At 43.7% G+C, this 23,811-nt stretch overlaps 1 protein-coding gene across 2 annotated transcripts; it reads left to right on the forward strand.

Moving 5' to 3' along the window:
- The first annotated feature begins 893 nt into the window (after positions 1–893).
- On the forward strand, positions 894–23,568 carry epha2b (eph receptor A2 b). Of its 2 annotated transcripts, none has more exons than XM_029435396.1 (17): positions 894–1,063; positions 1,754–1,833; positions 3,363–4,011; positions 14,373–14,528; positions 14,752–15,111; positions 15,462–15,592; positions 15,870–16,041; positions 16,141–16,240; positions 16,901–16,956; positions 17,051–17,176; positions 17,862–18,059; positions 18,158–18,219; positions 18,407–18,616; positions 18,778–18,927; positions 19,099–19,292; positions 20,175–20,330; positions 21,749–23,568. In XM_029435396.1, the coding sequence occupies exons 1-17, from the start codon at positions 979–981 to the stop codon at positions 21,855–21,857; spliced, it is 2,994 nt and encodes a 997-aa protein (XP_029291256.1). In that variant the 5' UTR covers positions 894–978; the 3' UTR covers positions 21,858–23,568. The 2 variants fall into 2 exon arrangements, with proteins under 2 accessions (XP_029291256.1, XP_029291257.1); XM_029435397.1 differs by having other exon boundaries at positions 17,862–18,047.
- Positions 23,569–23,811: the final 243 nt, after the last annotated feature.

Raw genomic sequence — 23,811 nt, forward strand, 5'->3', positions numbered from 1 at the left:
GTCACAAGATGGTGGAAAATACATCACTTCACAGTTTCCCAAATTCCAAGAAGACATTTGTAAGTTGCTTGTCTTCAGTTACAATGCTACAAAATAAAAAAGAGCAACAAATCTTCACATTAGAATAACTGGAACCAGCTCTTTTTTGCAATTTTTTCTACACAATTAATTATTTTTCTATTGATTCAATTCACTAGCGGTTTCAACATTTGTGCATATTATATTTACAAATGTTATATTTACACATGTTATATTTACACATGTTCTGTAGCCGGATCCATAAATATTCACATAATTCAAATTATTAAATTAATCTAATACCATATTCTGTCTCCTTAATGCAGTATGTCAGCATCTCAGGCCTCCATGGGTGTACCATAGACACCGGTTAGATAAGCATGAGCATGAGCATGAGCATGTAAATGTTAATGTCGTCCTCCTAGGCTGAGCTGTGACCTTAGCTAGCTGAGAGTGAGTTCAGGAAAACACTCTCATCCATGAGTAGATGCACACTTCCTTCTGCGCACCGTTTGTTGATATATATATATATATATATATATATATATATATATATATATATATATATATATATATATATATATATATTAAATGTCAAGTATCAGGCTCTACCTGGAATTTAAACTTTTGCGTTATCAATATGCGTTAAATTAAGAAATTTCCGACAGTCCCTGAAAGTTGCAAAAGTTTCTCATGCGCCACTATCTCCTCCTCCACCCCCGCCCCTGAACACACACACACACACACACACACACACACACACACACACGCGCGCGCGCACACACACACACACACGCACACACACACACACACACACACACACACACACACACACACATTCCAGCAGGCGGAGTCTGACTTGCTGCTGGCCCGTTTGTGAATGAGCTGCAGAGAGTAGCGCTCGCGCACCTCAGAGTCCCAGCCAAGCCCAGGAACGGAGAGGAAGCAAAAGTTTGCCAAATGGATTTCTTTGCCGGAGTCAGACTTTTATTATTTTCATATGTACTCATTAATGGTATACTAATTACTTTACAGACTAAAGAAGGTGAGTGTCTTTTTTTAATAATTTCCCAAAAGTTGATAAAAAAAGTTTATTGAAGTGAGACTCGCTTGCCATGCGGGGAAACTCCTTTAAGAAACTTTAAAACCAGGAAACACACGTTCATAATCTTGTGACAGTCTTATAGTCACTCAAAGTCGTATTTGATGAAAATACCTTAAATTCCATAAAAATGTTTCTCGCTGAAGTTGCATATTTAATCACTAATACTTAGTTGAGAGTGTAGCCTGCATGTGCGCTGCTCTAAACCTTTTAACACCAGCAGGTGAAATCTAGACAGAACGAGCAATACGTTTTAGAATATTTTAGATTACGTTGTAATACTTTTAGTACTTTTGTAATACTTTGTAAATGGTGTATGCAGTTTTCATTTTACACCCATTAGTTTGACTTTCAGAATCTCAAAGTATATGAAAGTTCATTTCTAGTTCTTGTGAAGTAAAAAGCCAGAGTTTTGTATAAGCTTGATTTTAAAACCAAAGAAGGTGTTAGTTTTGTTAAATTAGATTTGTATTTACATCCTGTCAGCTTTAGGGTTATTAAGCAGGACATTTAAAGTCACTGTCATGTGTTTTCAAAAAGAAATAAAAGTCAATAGGAGTCAAAATTAGTCTTTTCTGATGAGTTTAAAGGTTTAATCTCATGTATACTGACTGTGTTCTCATGTCTCCACAGAGGTGCTTTTGGATATGAGGGCAACAGGAGGTGAACTGGGCTGGTTGACATTGCCCTTAGATCAGGGAGACAAGCCTGGGGTGAGTATCTCTCTGACTTCTCCTCCAGCTCCCACGTTCCCACTTGGAATTTGCCTTAGGATAAATCTGCATGGAGAATATGCACAGGAAGGGCCCAGCCGCACTGAGAGCCTCCAGTGAAAAACTTTTTTTTTGACCATTTGACTTGTGTGGTTAGCCGATCGTAAGGCCTCGTGTGTATACATGTCAGGTTGCTATAAAATCTGGCAGTTACAGCCTAATGGTTGCTTGGGTATGGATATGAGTCGGAGTTGTAAGACCCTATCAGGAGCTGCCTGCAGAGCACAGCATGTCTGGGCTGCACCAAAGCTTAGGCAGACAAAATAGCTGCTAGCTCTAGTTGAACTGGGAATACTTGTGGCTTCTTGTGGTTTCAAGACTTCAGCTCCAGAATTGTATGTTAGAGAGCAATTAAGTTTTAAAGTTTGCAGCATGTGGTACCTCTTTTTAGAGGGGGAGGGTAGATGTAGCCATCCGTCAGAGCTACCTTTTCCTCAAACCAGAGTAAAATGTCTACGTTTAGAGATGCGTCTGGATAATTGCTACATTATTACACCCAAATGCTGCGGTTATCTCTTTGCCAGCATAGAGGAGGCATGTGTGCCTTCTTCCATATTGCGGTTTCAAAGTAATTGACCAGTCAGGCTCATGCAAATTCAATGTAAATAGCCTCATTTCAAGTGCTGATGACTCAAAGGCATGTGCAAACGTGCAGCTCACAGTGGCTCACCCAACTTCTAAGAGAGGTTTCACTGCTTAAAGTAATCACTTTGAGTTTCACTTTTTGTGCTAATAAGCATGTTGTATTTTCTTTTTGGAAACATTTCAGATTGTGCAGATTTTCTCATGTAGCTACCATCACTTATGATCATTATTATTTCAAGTTTTAAAGGCCCCTAATTAAACAAAAAAAAAAAGTTCACCAGCTGTTTAATAGAGGTGTTTACTCTGCTGCTGAACATTTATACTGGAGCCACACACTCAGCCAACAAAGCACATTCCTTTAATTAATAGCATAGTGGCTACATGCAGAGAGCAAACCACACGTTCCTTGAGAGCCAAGGTTACGTTAAAACATGCTGTCACTTTTTTCAAAATATATTTGTGGCAGCATTTAGTATGCAAGCTGCAACACTGTTTTGGGAAGTTGCCAATAGTAGCTACAGCATGTAAAGGACTGAATGGGATATCATTTGGTATCTTTGCAATGCCAGATATGCTTTCTGCATAAAGTCCTTGAGGCTTCCTGTATTGTTATGTTGTAAGGGTTCATAAAGGGAAGCTATCATGTTGAAGAAATGTGTTTTGGCTGTGAAGGATAGTTAAAATGGGGGCGTAATTAGCAACATGTAGAGCCATGGGTTCCCCTACACACAGACTGTTTTTGTTCCCCGGTTCAGATTACACTGCTATGGTACCCTTATTTTTTTGCTTCTCTTTAACCTTGGTTCGGCCCAGTATACTTGGGGGGCTCCAAGGGGTCTGTGTTGGTACCTCTAACCTAGTTGGTTTGTGTGGTTATGTTTCAGTGGGAGGTCACCCAGAGGACCCTGAACGGCTCTCAGTTCTACACCTACTCCGTCTGCAATGTTGGGGAACGTGAGCAGGACAACTGGCTGCGCACCACCTTCATCCAGCGGCGTCCATCGGCTTCGCGGGTTTTCGTCGAACTCCAGTTCATCGTACGCGATTGCAACTCTTTCGATGCCACCTCGCTGACCTGCAAGGAAACCTTCAACCTCTTCACATCGGAGTCGGACGCAGACGTGGGCACCACCTTCCGCAAGGGCCAGTTTAAGAAAGTGGCCACCATAGCGCCTGACGAGATCACGGGCAAAAATGAAATGCGCATCAACACTGAGACGCGAGTGGTGGAGAACCTGTCTCGCAAAGGCTTCTACTTGGCTTTTCAAGACATTGGTGCCTGCGTCGCGCTTCTCTCCACCAGGGTCTATTACAAAATTTGTCCAGCTACAGTGAAAAGCCTCGCGTCGTTCCCCGAAACCGTGGCCGGAGGCGAGAACCAGGCGCTGAGGGAAGTGAGCGGCGTGTGCGTGGAAAACGCCGTGAGCGAGGAGTTGCCTCGCATCTACTGCACTGTGGATGGGGAGTGGGTGGTACCAGTTGGACAGTGCCAGTGCAAACCAGGCTATGAAGACGTCAATGATGCATGTCAAGGTAAGGGCGTGCTGTTGAATCTTTGGTATTTGTAAAGGTCTCCCTACCCTCAGGCACTTCACTGGGTCTTTGTGTAAAGCCAGGATGCAGTTCCCATGAGGGAATGTTTCTAAAACGAACATTTTGCATTAGTCACCATATATTTTTGTTTTAATTGCCATGGGTTGTAAAACCAGCCTGTATGGCAGACTGCAGATATTTATCATAGGTGTTATTATCATTGTTCAGTGGAATTCTCCCCCTGGCTAACATGGATCCTCAGCAATAGAAGGAATGCCTAGGCCTACTTGTACATGTCACGGCATCATCCCTGACCAATCCTGTGCTATAAAATTAAACGCATGAATGAAAATTCAAATTGAGCAGTGAGAACAGCCTTCAATCTGTGTTGCACCTTCAGGTTTTAAAACTCAAATGGAAGAAATTTCTCATTTTGTAGCACACGACATTATGAACAAATGTTCTTTTTCTAGATTTTTATTTTGGTCTTTGTAACCACACGTTTAATGAATGTTGAAGTCATGCTCAAACATTTCACCTTTCTCAACACTTCTCGTAGTTCACATCTTACAGCCTGTTGCGTCAGGTGATTTCCGGCTCTCATTATCATCTGTTCTCTTATCTTGATATGGGTGTGTTACATTATCCAACCATAACTCTGTCCTTTGACTTTGTAGCTGTGGCGTTGTATCTGTGTCTCCTGCAAAGTAGGCTTTTATTGTTGTGGTGAGGGCTGTCAGGGTGACGGAAAGTGATCAAAGCAGCCAGAAGGCTACTGTACTGTGATGGATTAGCATCTTCAAGGCTGGAGGGTTGGAGTTGGAGGAGGGGGGGGGGGGCGGATGCAGGATGAAGCTTCTGAGCCTCATTGACTTTGTTCATCTCAAGCATCACAGAAAACAGAGAGGCTCTCCTCTCAGTGCGCATCCATCGCCCCCTCTTCCCCTCTCTGTTGTCACGAGTTTACTGAGCCTTAGCTTTGGGGTGTATTGTGTGACTCCAGCAGTGTCTGTAAACATACAACGCAGGCTTGGCATGCAAGGGCCTGTTGAGATCTGCTCTATGATAGAACACCTAAAGACTCCCATCAGCCGCGAGTACTCTTCCTCCTCCACTTTTTCTTGTTACACACACACACACACACACACACACACACACACACACACACACACACACACACACACACACACACACACACACACACACACACACACACACACACACATACATACATACATACATACATACATACATACATACATACATACATACATACATACATACATACATACATACATACATACATACATGACTTGAAACACACACACCTTAATCCCACTCTGGAACACACACCTTGGACTGGAATTGTAAATCCACATGCAGTCTGCTTATAATGGATTTGCTTTCCCACTTAGTTTCCCTTCCAAAAGCAATAGAGCCATAAAAGTGATGAAGTTTTCTGTCAGTGCATCATTTTTAGTTGCGGGAAAGTGCCAGGTAAGATGATTAGGGAGGAGGCGGAGGAGTTGAGGCAGGAAGGAGTGAAAGAAAAGTCATACAAAAGCGACAGAGAGGTTGTGTTTAGCGTAGGGGTGTGATTTTAAAACAGAAAGAGGTGAGGAATGGAATGCAAAGGTAGGAGAACAATGAAGCACTGTGTTTCCCCCGTGAGGCCGGAGGAGCCCACCTTCACCTCCTCTCCTCCTTTGGTTGGTACATTCCTGGTGAGTTTGCTGAGGAGGAGCCTCCCAACATTACACCAGACCTGTGGAATTCCCAAGGGGGGAAGAGCAGCTCTGGGTCAAGGCCTCACATAAAAATGACTAAACAAAGAAAACCCCCCCCAAAAACGACCAAATGAAGTCAAATGAGAGGTCGGAGACGCATGAGGGCAGTTGTAGATGAAGGTGGAAATGAATCACAGGGCTGCAGTGCGGGGCCAAGATGAATGGTTCGAAGGGCTTTAAGTGGAATCTCATTCAGACACACAGTCAATCATTCTCCCAACTTATTTCCTGTACTGCGTGCTGTCCAGAGAGAAACCACAAAACTTCAATTGTGGTGTTTTTTCTTACTTAGGTTGAAAGTTTCCATGTTCAGTGATGTGTTCACTCAGTTTTATGACTCCTCAGCCCCGTGGGACCTGTTAAAGTAGCAATCTGTGACTTTATCTGGTTTTTGTCTCCGTCTCCTCATCAGCGCTTACCGCTGTGGTGTTTTTGGCTCGGGAAATCTTTCGTCTGTCAAACTGCGTTTCCAGGGTCTTTTCTTCCCTTAAACACCAACTGAGGTTTCCGTAGGTTTTCTTCTCTTGGTGGCCGTCATTGCTCATGATATAACTACAGAGTCCGTCTTCAGGACAAACAAACTCTAAAGATAAAACACATCACTTCCTGGGCTGCAGAAACCTACCTCAGTGTTTAGAGCAGAACATGTAAAGGCTTTTATGAACTGGTTGTAGATCATGTCAGTCAGAAGTAATGAACATTGGAAGATACTCTCAAGATTTATATCTATTTCTAAGGCTGATGAAGACGGCCTTTGTGTTTTCTCTCAAAGGAATTACTTTCTTTTTTGTACTCTTTTTGTGTATTTGCTTTTATTCTTCTCTATCCTCTCTTCCTTCTGTACCAGCCTATGTAGCACAATTTTGTATTTCTTAATTCTAATAAAAAGAAGTATTCAAAACTTTTACTCTAGTAAAATGTAAAAACGCTCATTACTAGTAAAAGTCCAAGTGATGACAGACTTGTTATCAATAATTATATTTAAAATGCCAAGTAAAAGTGCTCATTATGCACAATAGCACCTATAAGAGCATTGTAATTTACATTGTATTACTGGATTATTATTATTAATGATGAATTAATATATAAGCAGCATTTTAATTCTGGAGCTTGTTGATGAGATGATTTTGTAATTTAATTTAAACCAATGCATCATACTAATACATTTATCTATTTTGTATGCAACCTTAATCTGAATAATGACTATATTAGCACAAGTACATCAAACTTAACTTAAGCACAGTACTTAAGTAAATGTAACTGAAATTAGTTTTGTCAGTTTAAAACAGAAATAAATAATTTCTAAATGTACAAAAAAAGTATTCTGTAAATAACAAACAGATAAAATGGTAGAAGCCGTTTTCAGTGTGTGGATAATTTATTTAATTTCGCACCTGCTTTAGATCAGTGTGGCGTGCGTTCAGTCTACTTGGTGAGAAAATAAACATTCTTGTTTTTAATTCTGGAAAAAAAAGTCTTGACTTTTCTGCAATTAAGTGGTTTTCTTTTAAATTGACAGCAGCGCTGTGGGTTTCCACTTGTGAGTCACTGTTGACACTGGCACAGTTTTCTTTCGTTGCCTATCACCCCCTTCCTTACCCATAATCCTCCCTGGCACAATAGAAGTGCATACCGTGTGTCACCCCACAAAGGAGCATGGGCTGCCCTGGCTGGTCCTCGGGATTGTGTTTTAAGCGTCCAAGTCCACACCTCATCTGCCGCTCTAAAGCCTCGACAAATGAGGCTTAATCCTGCATCATAGTTTCCACAAGGCCGTATATAAAAAGAGAGACATAATGTGATATATTTGTACTGCTGAGCGCACTTTTGGTGTCTTGGTGAAACATGGCATCTCTCGTGGAACAACTGTCCACTGAGTTCCAGTAAAGTATTTATTCCTCTCGCCAAAGAGGTTCCAGTAAACCATTTTCTCTCAACCCCCCTCCTTTTGTCGTCCGTGTCTCCAAACTCATCCTCAGCTGACGTAACAAACAGTTGGTGACTAAGTTGCAGTTGTGTGACTGCGCGCTGTGGTGAGTGATTTGTATGGGTAGTAATTGACTTGGGTGTGTTTGTGCTTTTTAAGTAACTACTGGTTCTGCATGCTTTTCTGCCTTTGTGCCATCTCTATTGCCGTCCTCTACCTCTCTCCCCACATCCTGCCTGTCCCTAAAGAGCCTTTCTATTTTAGCCCCAATTTTCCGCCTCTCTTCTTGTATTTATTTGATAGTTTCCTATCTCAACACACAATTCCCGTCACAATTTTACAGTTCTTAATGCAATTCCCTCAGACGTACACTGTTGCACAATCTGTCCCAAGTACAACAAACTGACTAAATGTTTTTCCTTCATGTGTTGTGTTCTTGTTGTCCGTGAAATCGCAGAGCAACTGTTGTTGTTGGCTGCTGTGCGGGTCGTGAATATGACACCAATAGAGTTTAAACATCCCGTTTCACACGGCCCTGATGGGACTATTTAGACTGTGTACAGATCTCACTGGTAAATACATTTCTCCACAACTGACTCGTAAAGATAAATAGAGGCTAAATTTGAACAATGCTGCCAAGCGGAGAGTTTTTAGTGGAGAGGGAGAGGGAGAGAGAGAAAAAAACAACTGGCCCTGTTCACATAGTGGTTAAGGCATAAACATCAAGTGGAGGTGAAATGTAAACTTTAGCTGTCAGCTTTTGTTTTTGTTTGTGAACTTTATGATGGAGTTTAGGCTTTGGAACGCTGATTGTTCACTTGGAAGTACATCCTACAGAAAGCTAGAAATCAAGTGTTTCAGGGATAATAGTCTTTAAATCTGCACGTACCTGGGGCCAACCAGTTCATCATAATAACCCCAAACCTTTTTAAGACCAAAGTCTTGTGCAATTTCAGCTTATCTGATGGGGAGTATACAAAGAGATGTGAACACGGCACACCTAAGGGTCTCGGGGATTTGATTTATCTGGCTAACGGTGGATTTTGCATAATAAAAACTTGCCATGCTGCAGGATGATGCCCACATTGACATTTTCTGCTCTACTGAATTCTCTTGGCTCTTTATCCCTGTAGCCTCAGAAATAAAATAAAAGTTGTAAATCACCAACTCATCGGACAACATTGCTTATTTAGACGCATGGGTTGGATATAAACTCTTTTTCTTCCTCGGCTCTGGAAAGCCACCGTGATTACTTTGAATTTGTGGATTCTTCAGATCTCGTGCCAAGGTAACGTCTGCCTAGTGGGCTGAACTTCAGGGAGTTGGTTAGATAATGGGGGGGACCCTGAAGGCCCTTTTAAGTGGTGTCATGCACCGTCTTGTTGGGCCACGTTTGGAGTGAACAGAATCCTGGCAATTACTAAGAAACAAGATGACAGGAAATGTAGCAAAAAGGAGATCTAGTGGCCCCTGTGACTCTTTAATGTGGATTAGAGCAAACCGTACTGCTGTGGTTTAAGTGTGATTAGTGTGGCGGTTGAGCCTTTGAGGTGTCAGACCTAGAACATGCTCAGTATCAAATATTCAATCAGATATGTTACCTATTTAGATGAATTACGCAGTGACTGCATAATTAATAGTGAAGACCGAGATGTTAACGCCAACAACGGATGGTTTTCTTGCTAGCATATAAAAATATGATTGCCGACATTTTTAGTCTTAGCACAAAATTAGTTTAAAGCTTGATTTATTTATTAATCTATTTTTGGCTACTTTAATAAAGTCCAATATCTTCTTTAATCTCTGGTTTGGCCTTTAAAAAATATATGGGTCTCTAGCTTGCTAGATGTTTAAAGTTGTTCAGCTAGCCGCTAACAGTGTTGATGAGACTGGAGTTTGCAGACTGGAAAACCAAAACGATTCATCAAAAAGGGTCCGTGGACCTGGTCCAACACCTGGTGTTGGATTCTTAAATATCAATATCAACCAATTAAAAGTGTGTAAGTTCAGTCTCCTTATTTAGTTTGTAACTGTAAAATAAGTGTTGGCTCTTTAGTGTGTGTGCTGGTTGCAGCGGGGAAGTTGGGACATATTTCCTCTTGGTGACATTCCTGAGCCTGGTGTGTATGCATGTGTGTGCTGTGATGGGGGAGCCCAGAGAAATGTGAAGCACATTGTATTGTACTGCTGGTGTGTGAGGTCAGCACTTTCCTTCCCCCATGTCCGTCAGTCATTCCCCCCCAGCACCACACACCAGCCACCCACCCACCCTTCACCGCTAACAGGACGAGCCCGCAGCGGAAACCGGAGGTCACCTAATCCCTCGGTGACTCCCCGACCCGTTGGCTCAGGGCTTTTCATTGTTGCTCCGCGCTGAGCGGCCTCGCTCAGCCACTTTCTATTTTGTTGTCCTTGCCTGATAAGTCATTTTGTTTATTAGTGCATTTGGTCCCATTTTTGCCCCTTCCCCTATAACCAGGAAGCAGACGGTTGTCGGCATCCAGTGTGTGACCTGTTGGCTCGGCGTGCTGTAGTAAAATGGTGTCGTGTTTGCCACCTGGATGTCTGGACTTAACCAGCAACATGGATAAACGTGGCCAAATGACCATGACTGCGGTCCAAATGAGGCCTCTGTAAGCCGCCTGGGTCAGCCAGGATTGGTTTCTTTAAAGTATCTACTTTACTTTAGACCATGTTGAGTATGGTTTGTGCCTCATTGACTCCACTTTTCACTCCCTGTATCCCCCCTCCTGTTGGCAAGCCTGAGTGGACAGAGGGAGTGAGAGGAGAAAGGGGATCAGGGAATTTATTGTGTTTGTTAACAACCCCAGATGAAAGCCTGAGTGCAATTATAAAACAGATGTAATGCCCTTACAGCTGCTCCATTGGTCAGCTAATCCTTTTGACTAATGTCTCCCTCCCCTCCCACACGCACACACTTCCATCAGCCCCTACACCTTTACTGCCCCCCGCTCCCCCCTCCCCACCTCTACCTCAGTGACCCCTGGCTCATGTTACCGGCTCACCTCCCCCATCACAGACCTCCATTGTTCCACCACTACCCGACTCCCCCAAAATGCTAATGACATGTTGTCACCCTGCATACAAACAAAATGACATGACATATTGCAATTACGGGTTTGACCAACTCAGGAATGGGGGTAGGGTGAAGTAGATGAGGGAACAGACAAAGCAAGGATATACTTGCTTCCAGATATATTTGGGGAGTTGCCCTAACAAAAAGATCTAGACATTGCATTTATTTCTGATGGATTATTTTTTCCATTTGTTTGTACTTTTGAATTTAACCTCCGTCTTCATGAGGCAAGCCCCGGCTGCTGCTGCTCCCTCCTCCTCCTCCTCCTCCTCACTGCGAACATGTGTTTGTTTTACTTGGCCACTGACTCCCTGTAAGCCATGCGCAGTTTGAATCACAACTACCCTTAGGCAGACATGACCTTTCTGCCTTTTAAAGGCCCAGCGCCGGACTCGATTATGGGGGCCCCCCGACCACTTACTCCTCCAGTCCTGAGGGCGATTCTGTTGTCAAACCACCATGTTACCCATTCATCCATCTATCTGACCATGCATTCATCACTGTCGCCATCTCATCCATCTTAACTTCTGCCTGGGAGGGGGGCCCTTAGGGGGCTCCCACTCAAGAGCCACTCGGGCTCCCAGAATGTAACAGGCCCCTGCACTCACTCTCAATAAACAAACACAGAGCCACTCAAGGCGCATGGGGCCTCTCAAATGACAAACAGTTCCTTGCTCTGTAGCAGTAGGGAGGGAAGAAATGACCGGTCTAAGTTTGTCAGATGTTTCAAGTCAGATGAGGCTGAGAGACTTTTGTTTATGAGAGGGAAAGCGTTCATCCAGGGAGCCCCCCCGCCTTGAGTTTAGTACCCGCGTTCATGTCGGGTCAACACATTTCTGCTTCCTTTTCGGTTATTATTCTGTCTCAGGACACTGGTAGTTTCAGTGCTGGTTCTTCATTTGGTCACACTTCCCTGTGTTTCCATGCTTTGATTGGCTGCTCTAGGAAGGAAGGCTGCATCAGCCTCACACTTCCTGCTTCCTGTTGTGTCCAGCAACAATTCAAAGCGACCCCCCCCTCCACCTTCTCTGTGGAACCGAAGAAGTTTCCTCTCACCGGACTTTGCTCTTTTGTCGAGGAATCCTCTTGTTAAATGCCTCAGCAGAGCGTCATCTAGTTTCATTTACTCACTTTGTGACTCATTTATATTAAAGAAACACAAACTCATTCACCTTCATTATGGAGAACTGAGCCGATACTGAAGCTGCAGTGAAGCTGCTCTGCTGCAGGCCTCCTGTTGGGTGGTGTGCACTGGAATGCATCTTGATTATAGAGGCGGCTCACAGTATAAGGCCATCATCTCCCGCAGACCTGACCACGATGCCTGCACTGTAGCGCCAAAAAGAGGCTAGTCCTCTTCTATTCAGTTGCCATGTGGCATTTCGACTATTCCCATCTGCAGTGAGTGCGTGCGTGCGTGCTTGCTTGCGTGCGTGCGTGCGTCTTCTTTCAGCGCTTGAATGGCATGGCATTCTCCTTGCCTGCTGGTCAGTGGTGAATAGCAATGTTAATGGGTTAGCTGGGAGCCTTTTTAGTGAGGACTGGGAGGAGAGAAAGGAGGGGAGGAAGGAATTTGAGGATTACGAGGAGGAGAGGTAGGGGTATGAATTGGGGTTTGGGGCAGCAGCTGTTACCCCTTCTCAATGGAAGAGTTTGCCCTGGCCTGTCTCTTTTCTTTCTCTCCTCTTTTCTTCAGTCCTCAGCAGGATACAGTATTCCTCTCTTTCTTTCTTGAACCTTCTGTTCCTTCATACCACCTCTCTGCTGCCTCGCCCAACCTCTGCCTCGTTTGCGTTAATGAGTAGCAGTGGCTGCTAGTGAAACAGCTGGCCAAGACAGAGAAATGCTGTCTTGAGGGGAGGATTGAGTAACATGCGAGCCTATTGGACACACTTACAAATTCTTCTCATGCTGAGTATGTTTCTTTCAACCATTGTTATCGTGCTCTTCAGTTAATATACACCTTCACAGCAGCTCCGCCGCAACGCGGTGAACCGCAATGCTATAATAAACTGAATGGAGTCGAAGAGACACTCATGGTCAATCGAATTAATCCCCTTGATATGACTTAAATGGAGAGGGAGCCTTGTGCTTTCCTTCTTCTGTGTGGTCACTTGTTGATTCCATATGAAATTCATTCAAGTTAACCGCAGAGAACATCAGCCATAGGCCGCGACAGTATCTCTGAGTGAATCTGATATTGACTTTGTCCTTGGTTCTGCTTCTCAATTCGCCTCTGTTGGAATCTGACATCGAAACTTTGCCTGTCACTGGCATTAAATTCAATCTCCCACACATGCTTAATTTCTCGTCTTCTTTCTACTTTCTCTCTCATGCCATACTTTCTTTCTTTTCTCTCTTGCATCTTTCTTCTCCTGTTGTCCTTTGGCCTACATCTTGGCTCTCATTTGCATTGTCAACATCTCATGACATCTGTCATGAGATGTTGACAATGCAAATGGCATTTAAATGCTCTAGGCAAACTACTTGGAAGAAAGGAAGGAAATGTGTGTGTATGTATATACGCGATGTGTTAGAGTGTGTGTGTGTGTGTGTGTGTGTGTGTGTGTGTAGCTGAATTGACTTGGCAGAGGGACATGAACAGGTGACTGGCAGTGGACATAATCCCTCTTCTGATGTCAGATTTACCCATGTGTCCACGGGTGTGCTTTGCATACATGTATGTGTATTTAGTGCAGACGTGTGTGTGTGTGTGTGTGTGTGTGTGTTTGTGTGTGTGTGTGATGGTGCGAGGACATGAGCAGCAGCCGTTGGAATGCTCTTGCAGAGTTAAAGGGGGGCCGTCTCATTTTCACTCTCCTTTATGGCGCGCTCTCTTGAAAAATTTCACACCGTATTAAGTTCATATTTCACCACCGCTACGCACAGCTGGATCCTCTACCTGGATTTCTGTCTTCCGAGTTGGACGTGTGAAATTAGATGTCATCTAATCTGGGCGATGCAGTTTCAAAAGTTTGCATGTGGGTCTCTGAAAGGAAAAAAATATAATGGACTGTTGAGTGCAAAAGGATGCTCCGCTTTGGGCTGCTTCACTTCTTTTTCTTGGAGATTTCTTGATTTTCATTGCCTTCATTTTACAGCATTGAAGACTGACTTGTTGTCCTGGAATGTGGGATGACTGGTTGTATTTGTTGTATGAGAGATGGTAAGAAAGCAGCATCCGAGGGGGGTTGGTGGTTTTAACAGTAAAGAGTAGGAGTGCCTGCTAAGCAGGGAGTCTGCGTTTTTGTTTCAGGGTTGGGTTCATGTGAGCTGCGTCTTAGCTGGAATGGACAGTTTTAATGAGTAGAGTCAACACTGTGCAGAGCCTTGACTCTGTTTTGCCTCCCATATCTCTGTCTAAATCCAACTTTTAGCCATGACACAATAACGTGTCCACTCAACCTTGTTGTGTTGCAAGGTGAAAAGTTAACAGCATTACTGATCTTACAAAGACACTTGAATGATCTGGAGGAACTGGCTATGCACTCTAATATAACTCACTGTCATTGTTCACCTGCTCATGCAAAAAAAATAATTCTGTATGCAGAATGTCAGCCTGGCTTCTTCAAAGTCGCAGCATCCAGTGATAAGTGTGAGAAGTGTCCTGCCAACACCCAGAGGCTGGACTCCGGGGCTTTGTTTTGTCCCTGCATGGATGGCTTCTACCGGTCTCCAATGGACCCTCCTACTGGACCCTGCTCAGGTAACGAGTCCCCTTGATCTCTAATGACAAGCTTTTAATAAAAACATTTAGAAATATTAGCTTCCAATGTGCTTCCAAGTAAATGTCCTTTCCACGTGTGACGGCACACTTTTTAAAATATTCTAATGTTACCGTCATGTCAGAATCCCACAAATGTTCCCGTTTTCCTTCTTCCCTGCTTCTATTTAACGTCCTACATCCTTCCCCTTTCTGTGTTGATCAGGCCTCCCCTCTGCCCCACGAGACCTCGTTGCCACCACCACCCAGCTCTCTGCAGGAAAACTCCTCCTCTCCTGGAGCCCGCCTGAAGACACCGGAGGTCGGACCGACATCACCTACAGCATTGAATGCCAGCGCTGCGAGGGTATCGTGTGCCAAGTATGCGGAGAGAAAATTCGCTACGAGCCGGCCAGCACGGGACTGACCCACACCAAGGTTTCAGTGAGCGAGTTGGACGCTCACCTCAACTACACCTTCACCGTGGAGGCACATAGCGGCGTGTCGCTGTTCGCAAGTCAGGCAACGCCGCGGTCTCGTAGACCGCCATCCACCAGTGCGCTTACTACATCGCTGCACTACACAGGTGAGTGTTGCTGATATGAGGCAGTGAAGTGATGCTATCTGTGAGGCAGTGACGGCTCTGCAAGTACAATTTTGCTGCAGGAGTGAGATGAAATGATCACACACTCATCACACATGCATCCCAGATCAGCCTTAAGAGACAATTTCCTCCCCCATGTTCATCCTCTTCCTCACATCCATTCATCCATCCTCAACATCCTATACTAAACCTTTTAAAAATTACACTGTTGTGGCGCCGTCTTCGCTAGTGAGCTCTCAGATTATCAGTAGAGAGTGTAGCTGTATTTCTGGTATCTTATGGGGTTTTTAAATTCCAAAGATACTGAAGTATTCTCTACTCTCTGTCCTCAGACCCGCCCAAGATTACCACGATGCGACTGGTTGAGAGGACCTCCACCAGCTTGTCCCTTTCCTGGGATGTAACACCCCGACCTCGGGTCCAACCCCGGCCCATCCGCTATGAACTTACCTATCGCAAGAAGGTGAGTCACTTTTTTATTCTCCTGCTATGTGTTGAAGGGAGTGTTCTACATTTACCACTAAATGACACAGAGGCAGTTATCATTTGAAGACCAGAGCTCCTGATATGATCATCATCAAGAGTTAAACATACATGTTATGTTACAGGAGAGAGCACTTGCCACCATAAATGTCTACATTTATCCCTCTAACATAAATGCTAAAATTGAATCTGTGGCCTCTATTTTTAACATTTACAATGCTTCTTTTACTGAATTTCTCCCGATCTCCGTCTGTCAGGATGATAACCTGGATGTGACTACCTACATCGTGCTCATACTGGAGAAGAATTTTGTGCAGATCAGCGATCTGGCCGCGGGCACGGCCTACCTGTTCAGAGTGCAGGCCCTCAGCAGCGATGGCAGCCCTGGAGGCTCCAGCATTGAGGAACAATTTGAGACCTCCCCTGAAGGTACAGAGGAGAACCACCATGGGAAAAAGTTTCACAAGCTTTGTTCAAGAATGGGATCTCTGATATTCATCTATGTTTTTCTTTACTTACCTTTTCCAGGACACCTTGCTCAAAGCAACACAGCAGTCATCTTCGCCGCAGCGATCGGAGGAGCAGCCATGTTGTTCATTGTCGTCGTGGTCCTGTTCCTACGCAGACGGTCAGTAATCGCTCCCCTCCTCTTTCTGTCCTGTTAATCAGACAGAATGCGCCCTTCTTCACTGGCTTCCTCTCTCATTCTTCTGCCTTTCCTTTGTGGGGCCTCCAAATGGCCTTTGCTTTCACTCTCTCCTCACCTCTCTCTTTCTCTCTTCCTTTAGCCAACTTTCTCTTTCTCTTAATCTGGATCTGTGTCCCAGCACTCACTGGGGAAGAATTTGCATTGAATGTGCCTTGTCATTGCTCAATGGTTATGTTCTAGTGAGTGTTGGGGCCTTTGAAAGGAAATTAGTCCGGGGTGGTACATTGTTGGTGATAAGAGGCGCTTGGTTCTTTCTGTACCAGACCACATGCACTTTGTAAAGGTGACCTAGCTTGTGCTGTGGCGGACTGTAGCCCGTCTGTCCACCTCCCTCCCTCCCTCCCGCCTGCTTGTCTGTCTTTCATTCTTGAAATCGGCTTGGCAAACACAGTCTATAGCCAGCCTTTATCAAAGGGCCGCCTCTTTTTAAATGGACGCGTCAGGATACTTTTGAAAGCCTTAGAACATCTTGAAAAATGTCTACAAAGGTTGCTATGTACTATTGATATTAAAGCAGGCAAATGTACATTTGTTCTTTGAAAGAGGGATATTAATGAGCAGATTTATCTTTTTATTCAGGAAAAGAAACTCTCACTCCAGGCAAGGACCAGAGGACACCTACTTCTCCAGCTCAGGTAGACAAAAAAAACGCATCACTTTATCTCACTTTATTCAATTTATTAAATGAATTAACAAACAATTAACGATTTCTTGCTTTTTTTCTCACAGAGCAATTGAAGCCTCTGAAGACCTACGTGGATCCACATACATACGAGGACCCCAACATTGCCGTCCTGAAGTTTGCCACTGAAATCCACCCCAGCCACATAAGCAAACAGAAAGTCATTGGCGCTGGTGAGTGACAACCCTGCTGAGACAATCTGCTGTGGGGGCTTAACTCGGGGATGTTGAAAGATTTTTCCAATCCTTAAATTCGCTGTTTATATTGTCCATTTTCCACAGCTTAGCAGGCTGACTGACAGTGGTTACTTTAGTGAGATTAACATCTATCTGAGTTCTCACATAACAAGTTGAGACAATTTGTTGTGAGGCAACTCTTGGCTGTGTGATTTGGCTCAAGTTGTCATGAACAATTACACAAAGAAAGTGTTGCAGACACAGTATTTTGGAAGGATATCAGAGCACCTTCCCGGGCCCTACCCAGATCTTTCATTCCTGATACGTTTATTCAAGTGTGACCACCTTTACCCTTTGAACCAACAGTCCTTTTTTCAACAGACACCCCCTCCCCAGTTCCCACGACCATGGCCCCCCCTTTTTCCTCATGTGACAGCTGATTCCCATGCTTCCACACCACAGGCCATCCACCAATTATACAACATAGGCTCTCTCAACACCCAGCCAGAACACACCTCTGTGAGAGCGCCTCAGGCAAAACAGCCGCAGAGACTTCCTTGTTTTTCCTCTGTTGCAAAGCAAACCCCCGCAGCTAGAAACCTGAGAAGATGTATCAAATGCACATTCACCTGATATTTACTTTTATAAATCAATCGTCCCATTGATGTTTGTTGTCCTGCAGGGGAGTTTGGTGAGGTGTACCGTGGCATCCTGAAGGTGCCAGGGAGGAAAGAGGTGGCAGTGGCGATCAAGACGCTGAAGCCGGGTTATACAGAGAAGCAGAGGCAAGACTTCCTGAGCGAGGCCTCCATCATGGGCCAGTTCTCCCACCAGAACATCATTCGCTTAGAGGGGGTGGTCACCAAATGTAAGGATTTCTGTGAGTTTTGTAACATTTTTTTAAAACCTTTTTCTCAATATTTTCACCCGTTTCTGTGCCAGTTCGGGGACATGATTTGTTATTTTTTGTGTTTGCAGTCAAACATGCCATGATCGTGACCGAGTACATGGAGAACGGAGCACTGGACAGGTATCTCAGGGTAAGTCTACCACATACCATTTTTACTATTGCTAAAGTGACGATACACAATATTTGCTAACTTGAAAAGTGGATCTATATCTAGATCTGTTTCTAGGCCATGATACCAATTACTGTACTATCATGCCTGGTTCTTTTTGTTTTGGTCACAAAACTAAATTTAATCTGTGGTTGTTTCCTCCCATCAGGACCACGATGGCGAGTTTCCTTCCTTCCAACTGGTGGGCATGCTGCGCGGCATCGCTGCAGGCATGAAATACCTCTCTGACATGAGCTACGTCCACCGCGACCTAGCTGCCCGTAACATCCTTGTCAACAACACCCTGGAGTGTAAAGTGTCAGACTTCGGCCTGTCAAGGGTGCTGGAGGATGATCCTGAGGGGACGTACACCACAAGTGTAAGTAGATATGGGACTTCCTGTTAGCTAAAATCAAAAGGATTTGCCTCTGACATGTCGTTGCAAGGTGCAGCATGGTGTCTAAGGGTGGCAATCTTAGTATTCTTTAGTCCTTGTTTTTCTTCTTCTGTCTCTAATCTAAAGCTGTTTTTCCTGAACAGGGAGGTAAGATCCCCATTCGCTGGACGGCTCCAGAGGCAATAGCATACAGGAAGTTCACCTCAGCTAGTGATGTGTGGAGTTTCGGCATCGTCATGTGGGAGGTCATGGCCTTTGGTGAGAGGCCTTACTGGGACATGAGTAACCATGAGGTACGTTTTAGTGTTTACAGCAAGTTCATAGATCACACTTTTCTTTGAGGGTTTCTTGCTGTTGGAGCCAAATTCTTATGTCAAAAGATGTTTTGAGAAATGTAAACACAGATTTGAAGAAACCCACCTGCGAGAGAAGATCTAATTAGTTACCTGAAAAACTTCTTGCAGGTGATGAAGGCTATCAACGAAGCTTTTAGGCTGCCGGCGCCGATGGACTGTCCCTCAGCTGTTTACCAGCTCATGCTGCAGTGCTGGCTCCAGGATCGCTCCAAGAGGCCGCGCTTTGGAGATATCGTAAACCTGCTGGACAAACTGCTGAGGAGCCCAGACTCCCTGAAAACCATTGCAGACTTTGACCCACGGTAAGACTTGCATGCCGACTTCAGTAGCAGCCACCATCAGTCCCCAGTTCTTGGAAACATCTTTTTCAATACTTCTTATATAAATTCAATTTCTAGTCTCACTTCTGCTAAGTTATTTTGTGCTCTTTCAGTTTCCCTCCTGGTTGGTTCTGGTATCTATCTTTATGTGGCATAAAACCCTGGTAATAAGCACCAATGGTCATGTGATCTCCTCTAAGAAGCGGAACAAATCTAATCAAATTTATTTACATTGCTCAATATCACAAATTACACATTTGTACACACCCTCTGTCCTTAGACCCTCGCACCGCACAAGGAAAAACTCAAACTAAAAGCCAAAAATAAACAACATTTGAGACATTTTAGCAATCTGGTATCATCTCTTCCACACCCCAGTCTTGTCTCCCCTGACTTGATCCTTGATTATGTTGAGACTTTACTTGGCCCTGCTTCAAAACATTTCAAAACAGCAGCTCCCCATTTACTTCCCATTTGAAATGGGCTGGGTATTTTAGGGTAGTTTGGGGAAGAAAGGGAATAGCTTTAAGATGTTCTACTTAAACCATTAAAAGTACATACTGACACCTTACCTGCCAGGCTAATGAAAGAAACGTGTACACTCCTGGCAAGGAATGACTAAAGCTTTGTAATGTAATTATGTGCATGAATGCATATTCTCCCTTTTGTGAAGGACCATTAAAGCCAGAAACTGTGAGAAAGGACAAAAGGCTGTCATGCTCGTATCTTAATCTGCTCTAGACTGCTCCAACTGGTTTTTATCACCAACTGGTTTCCTGCACAGTAATTGCAGTCAGTCAGCCGCCTTTGTTGTGGGTAAGCCTGTTGATTATTATCGTTTGGATCTCCTTTCTTTGCTTGCAGCATATCCATCCGCCTGCCAAGCACCAGCGGTTCGGACGGTTCCCCCTTCAGGTCGGTGTCTGAGTGGCTGGAGTCCATCAAGATGAGTCAGTACAGTGAGAACTTCACCTGCGCTGGGGTCGTCACCATGGACCAGGTCCTGCAGATGAAGAATGAGTAAGTGGGACATGGTTTCAGATTTGGGCACATCACATAATAATAGCTTTTGATGTATTTATTTTATTTACTTGTTAACTATGTTTTTGGCAAAGAAGAGGAACATTTTGTTGTCAAATTATGGCATGAATTATAACCAACATGTTCCACAAAGATGTTATGGACTTCCTCGAGTAGTTTATGTATTTATTTTCCTAAAAATGTTGCCTTTTAACAGCCAGCAAAATAGTTTGTGCACAATATAATCTCCAACCTCAGTTACAACTTGAGAAATGGTTTGGATGGAAAAAGTAATGGAGGGAAGGAGAAGGAGTGGGCTCATTTGTGGTGAGCCGGTGGCTTGTGGTCGCTGCAGTCCTTATTCTTCTTTCCTCTCTTCATTCTTTCTCTCATCCCTCCCTTCACCCCCACAAACACACTAGCTGCCCTGGGCAGCACTTTTGCTGGAACCCCGAAAACCACCATATTTTGCCTGTTTAGGGCAAAGGGCTTTTGTGGCTCCTTCAACATTAAAGGGGGAATAGGAGAGAATAGCCTGTGGAGCAGGGGCAGCCAGATGGGATTAAGGAACTGAACTAGATGGATGAGATTTGAAGCCCCATAGCCGGCACATCTGTACTTCTAGAAAGATTGAAGAGGTGCGCTCAGAATGTACCCCCTGAACTTATCACAGGGTAGTTAAAGGCAATTTGATATTCTCAGATGTGTTGGAGCGCTAAGGGGGCAATTTAATGAAATGGACTCAACCTTTTGGAGAAAAAAAAGCCTAGTGAGGCACATATTATAAGGTTGTTTAGGGGCAATAATGAGGGCCAGACCTTTTCCTAACCGCATGACCCCCCTCCTCTGCCATGGTATACGTATCTGAGTTTGTATTGGACGTGATTTGGGAAGATGGGGTAGACTGTAAAGCAGACGACAACCCCTTTTTGAAGTATTTGTCATACAGAATGGTGTGATTTCATGGCCCCATGTTTCCATCTCCGGGCATCTGGTAGCACTCTTGGAAAACCAGCAGTTCTTTACGACCCACCCTCTGCTTGCCAGACGAGTGATTCATGGTCAACAGGGAGAATCCTCGTTAAGTAATTAGGGCTGTAATTAAGGCTTTGACTTTGCTGCTGCTGAGTTTCTGAGCTTTTGCAGGTTTGCATCATATGCTCGTGAAGGGCGAAACCCCCAGTTATTATCCTTTAATGTCGTAGATAAATTGAAACCTCCGCAGATTACTAACTTGGAGCACACCCCCACCTTTGCTGTACTGGTTCAGGATGGCATTTCAGCACATTGGATGAGTCTGTGATTACGACCAGGCATGATAGGCGGGAGGGATCTGCTTAAAAAGTGTTGGAACAAGTCCAAAGTTTAAATCCATGTGCAGCTCCTCTTATATTCTGTCACGTCTCTTTCTTACACAGGGATATCAAGAACATCGGGGTGAGGCTGCCTGGCCATTTGAAAAGAATTGCCTACAGCATCTTGGGTTTAAAGGACCAGACCAGCACCCTGAGCGTCTTTGCAGTGTGATCCTGACAACAAAGGGAATTAAATTTGGGCACTGAAGCAGGCAGCCCTTTGAACTCTAAGCTGAGCTGGAGCGACACTGCAGGCGCGGCCTTGGATCGGCAGGACCAAGAGAACTGTGCCATCCTTCGAGGCCGACTGAATCAGACTGACATACTGTACATTTTTGATTTCTTCATCTTATCCACACGGGAATTGAGCAAATATACAACAATGGATGTATCAAGTAGACTCTGTATATTTAGATATCTATTTTTATTATCCATGTCTTCTGTACAGTACAATTCATTGCTCATGCATTTATTTTTTCCCCTTCATTTTCGCATTCCTGCTTCATAAAAATCAACAGCCAGTTCTGGGAACGGCTTAAATTGCACCCTGAGCTTGTTGCATCCAGTATCAAACAAACAAGGGAAGCACAATAAGTGTGATGGTGTGTGAGCAGTGGAGCCCTGCCCTGGCTCAGGTTGTGGTTGGTGCTGATGTCACGGCGTCTCCCTTTTTAATTGGCACTTTGGTCCATTTCCTGTCAGACCAATGAGAATGGAGCAAACAGAGGGCTGAAATGAGCTTGAGCTGGCCCAAAGTTAAAGAGATGGTGCTGCTTAGGTTTATAAACACAGATGGACCTGCTGTTGTTACTCGCCTTCAGCTGGCTTTGTGCTGAAATTAAGCTATAAACATAAGTGATGTAATATGAAAAAAATAGAGGATATATATGAGGTACTCTTTGTGTACAGATTACCAGAAACATTGGGAATACAATTTATAATGTAGCACTTGCGATAACACACACAAAATCCCCCCCAAAAAAGAAAGAAATGGTATCGAAGTGAGAACATGTGTGAATGAAATTCAATTAGAAAGAAATCCTACAGTTTGTAGCGTGCCAGTAATGACGAGGGAGAGGATAAAGTTTGCTAAAAAAATACTAATGCTCCGGGAAACAAAAAAGATTTAATGATGAGGACTTGTGGTTGAGACGATTTCATACTTAGTAATTGTTTGGTTTGCAATTTCAACGTCTCATTTAGATTTGTAGAAACTATACAAATATCCATTCTTATTTCTGTGTGACATGTCGACGGGATTAAACTATATGCTCTGACAATTAAGTGCCAGCTCGTTCCAGACATTCAAAGACATTTTGAAGTGCCTGTTTGTGGAACATTAGAGTTTGCTTCGTCTGTTTTTAATGAAGCCGCTCTCCAGTGTAGTGGGATGTGTAGTGGACAGTTTCCCCAGTGCTCTTAATTGATGACTGCAAATCATTGTGTTACTGATGTACATCTTCCTTTACTTGAATTTTTACTGTATTTTCAAATGTATCCACGATTCTATTGTAGCTGATAGACCCATCTTTGGAAAAGGGATTTTTGTTGTTGATGTTATTACTCTGGTTTACTGGTTGCAATTAGATTTTGTACATTTTGTATGATTTCACTATTTACCATATACCCAAACTGATTATTTTTCTAATTTCCCATCACTTTCCAAAGCAAAGTCTTCTACCTTTTTGCTGCCTTTCCAAACATTTTGAGAGTTCCTTCATCCAAAAAGCAAACTCCTTCCTTTTGTGCCTGTTTTATACTGTATTTAATAGCCTATTTATTTTTTACTTTTATTTATTCATGCTGATAAACACTGAGCTGGGATTATAATTGAAGGTTGTGCTCTCATTCTCGATAATAATAATAAAAAAAGCTCTAATGTCCCTTTTTTTTTTTAATTATTTCAATAGATTTTCTTCATTGAATTTTTGGAGCAATAAAGTCTTGAAATTAATTTGGCAAAGCCTGCAGTATGATTGACGCAGAACAGAGCAGAGGAATGCTTTATTTGTTTTAAACGGTGCCAGGATGTTTATACTTCCTCCTGGATGTCCTTATACTGCTGCTGGACGGTTTAATTCCAGAGCTGGAGCCTGTAATAAACAAGTGAGTGTTTCATTACCTGC

The sequence above is a fragment of the Cottoperca gobio genome, chromosome 7, assembly GCF_900634415.1.
Source record: "Cottoperca gobio chromosome 7, fCotGob3.1, whole genome shotgun sequence".
NCBI classification, from domain to species: domain Eukaryota; kingdom Metazoa; phylum Chordata; class Actinopteri; order Perciformes; family Bovichtidae; genus Cottoperca; species Cottoperca gobio.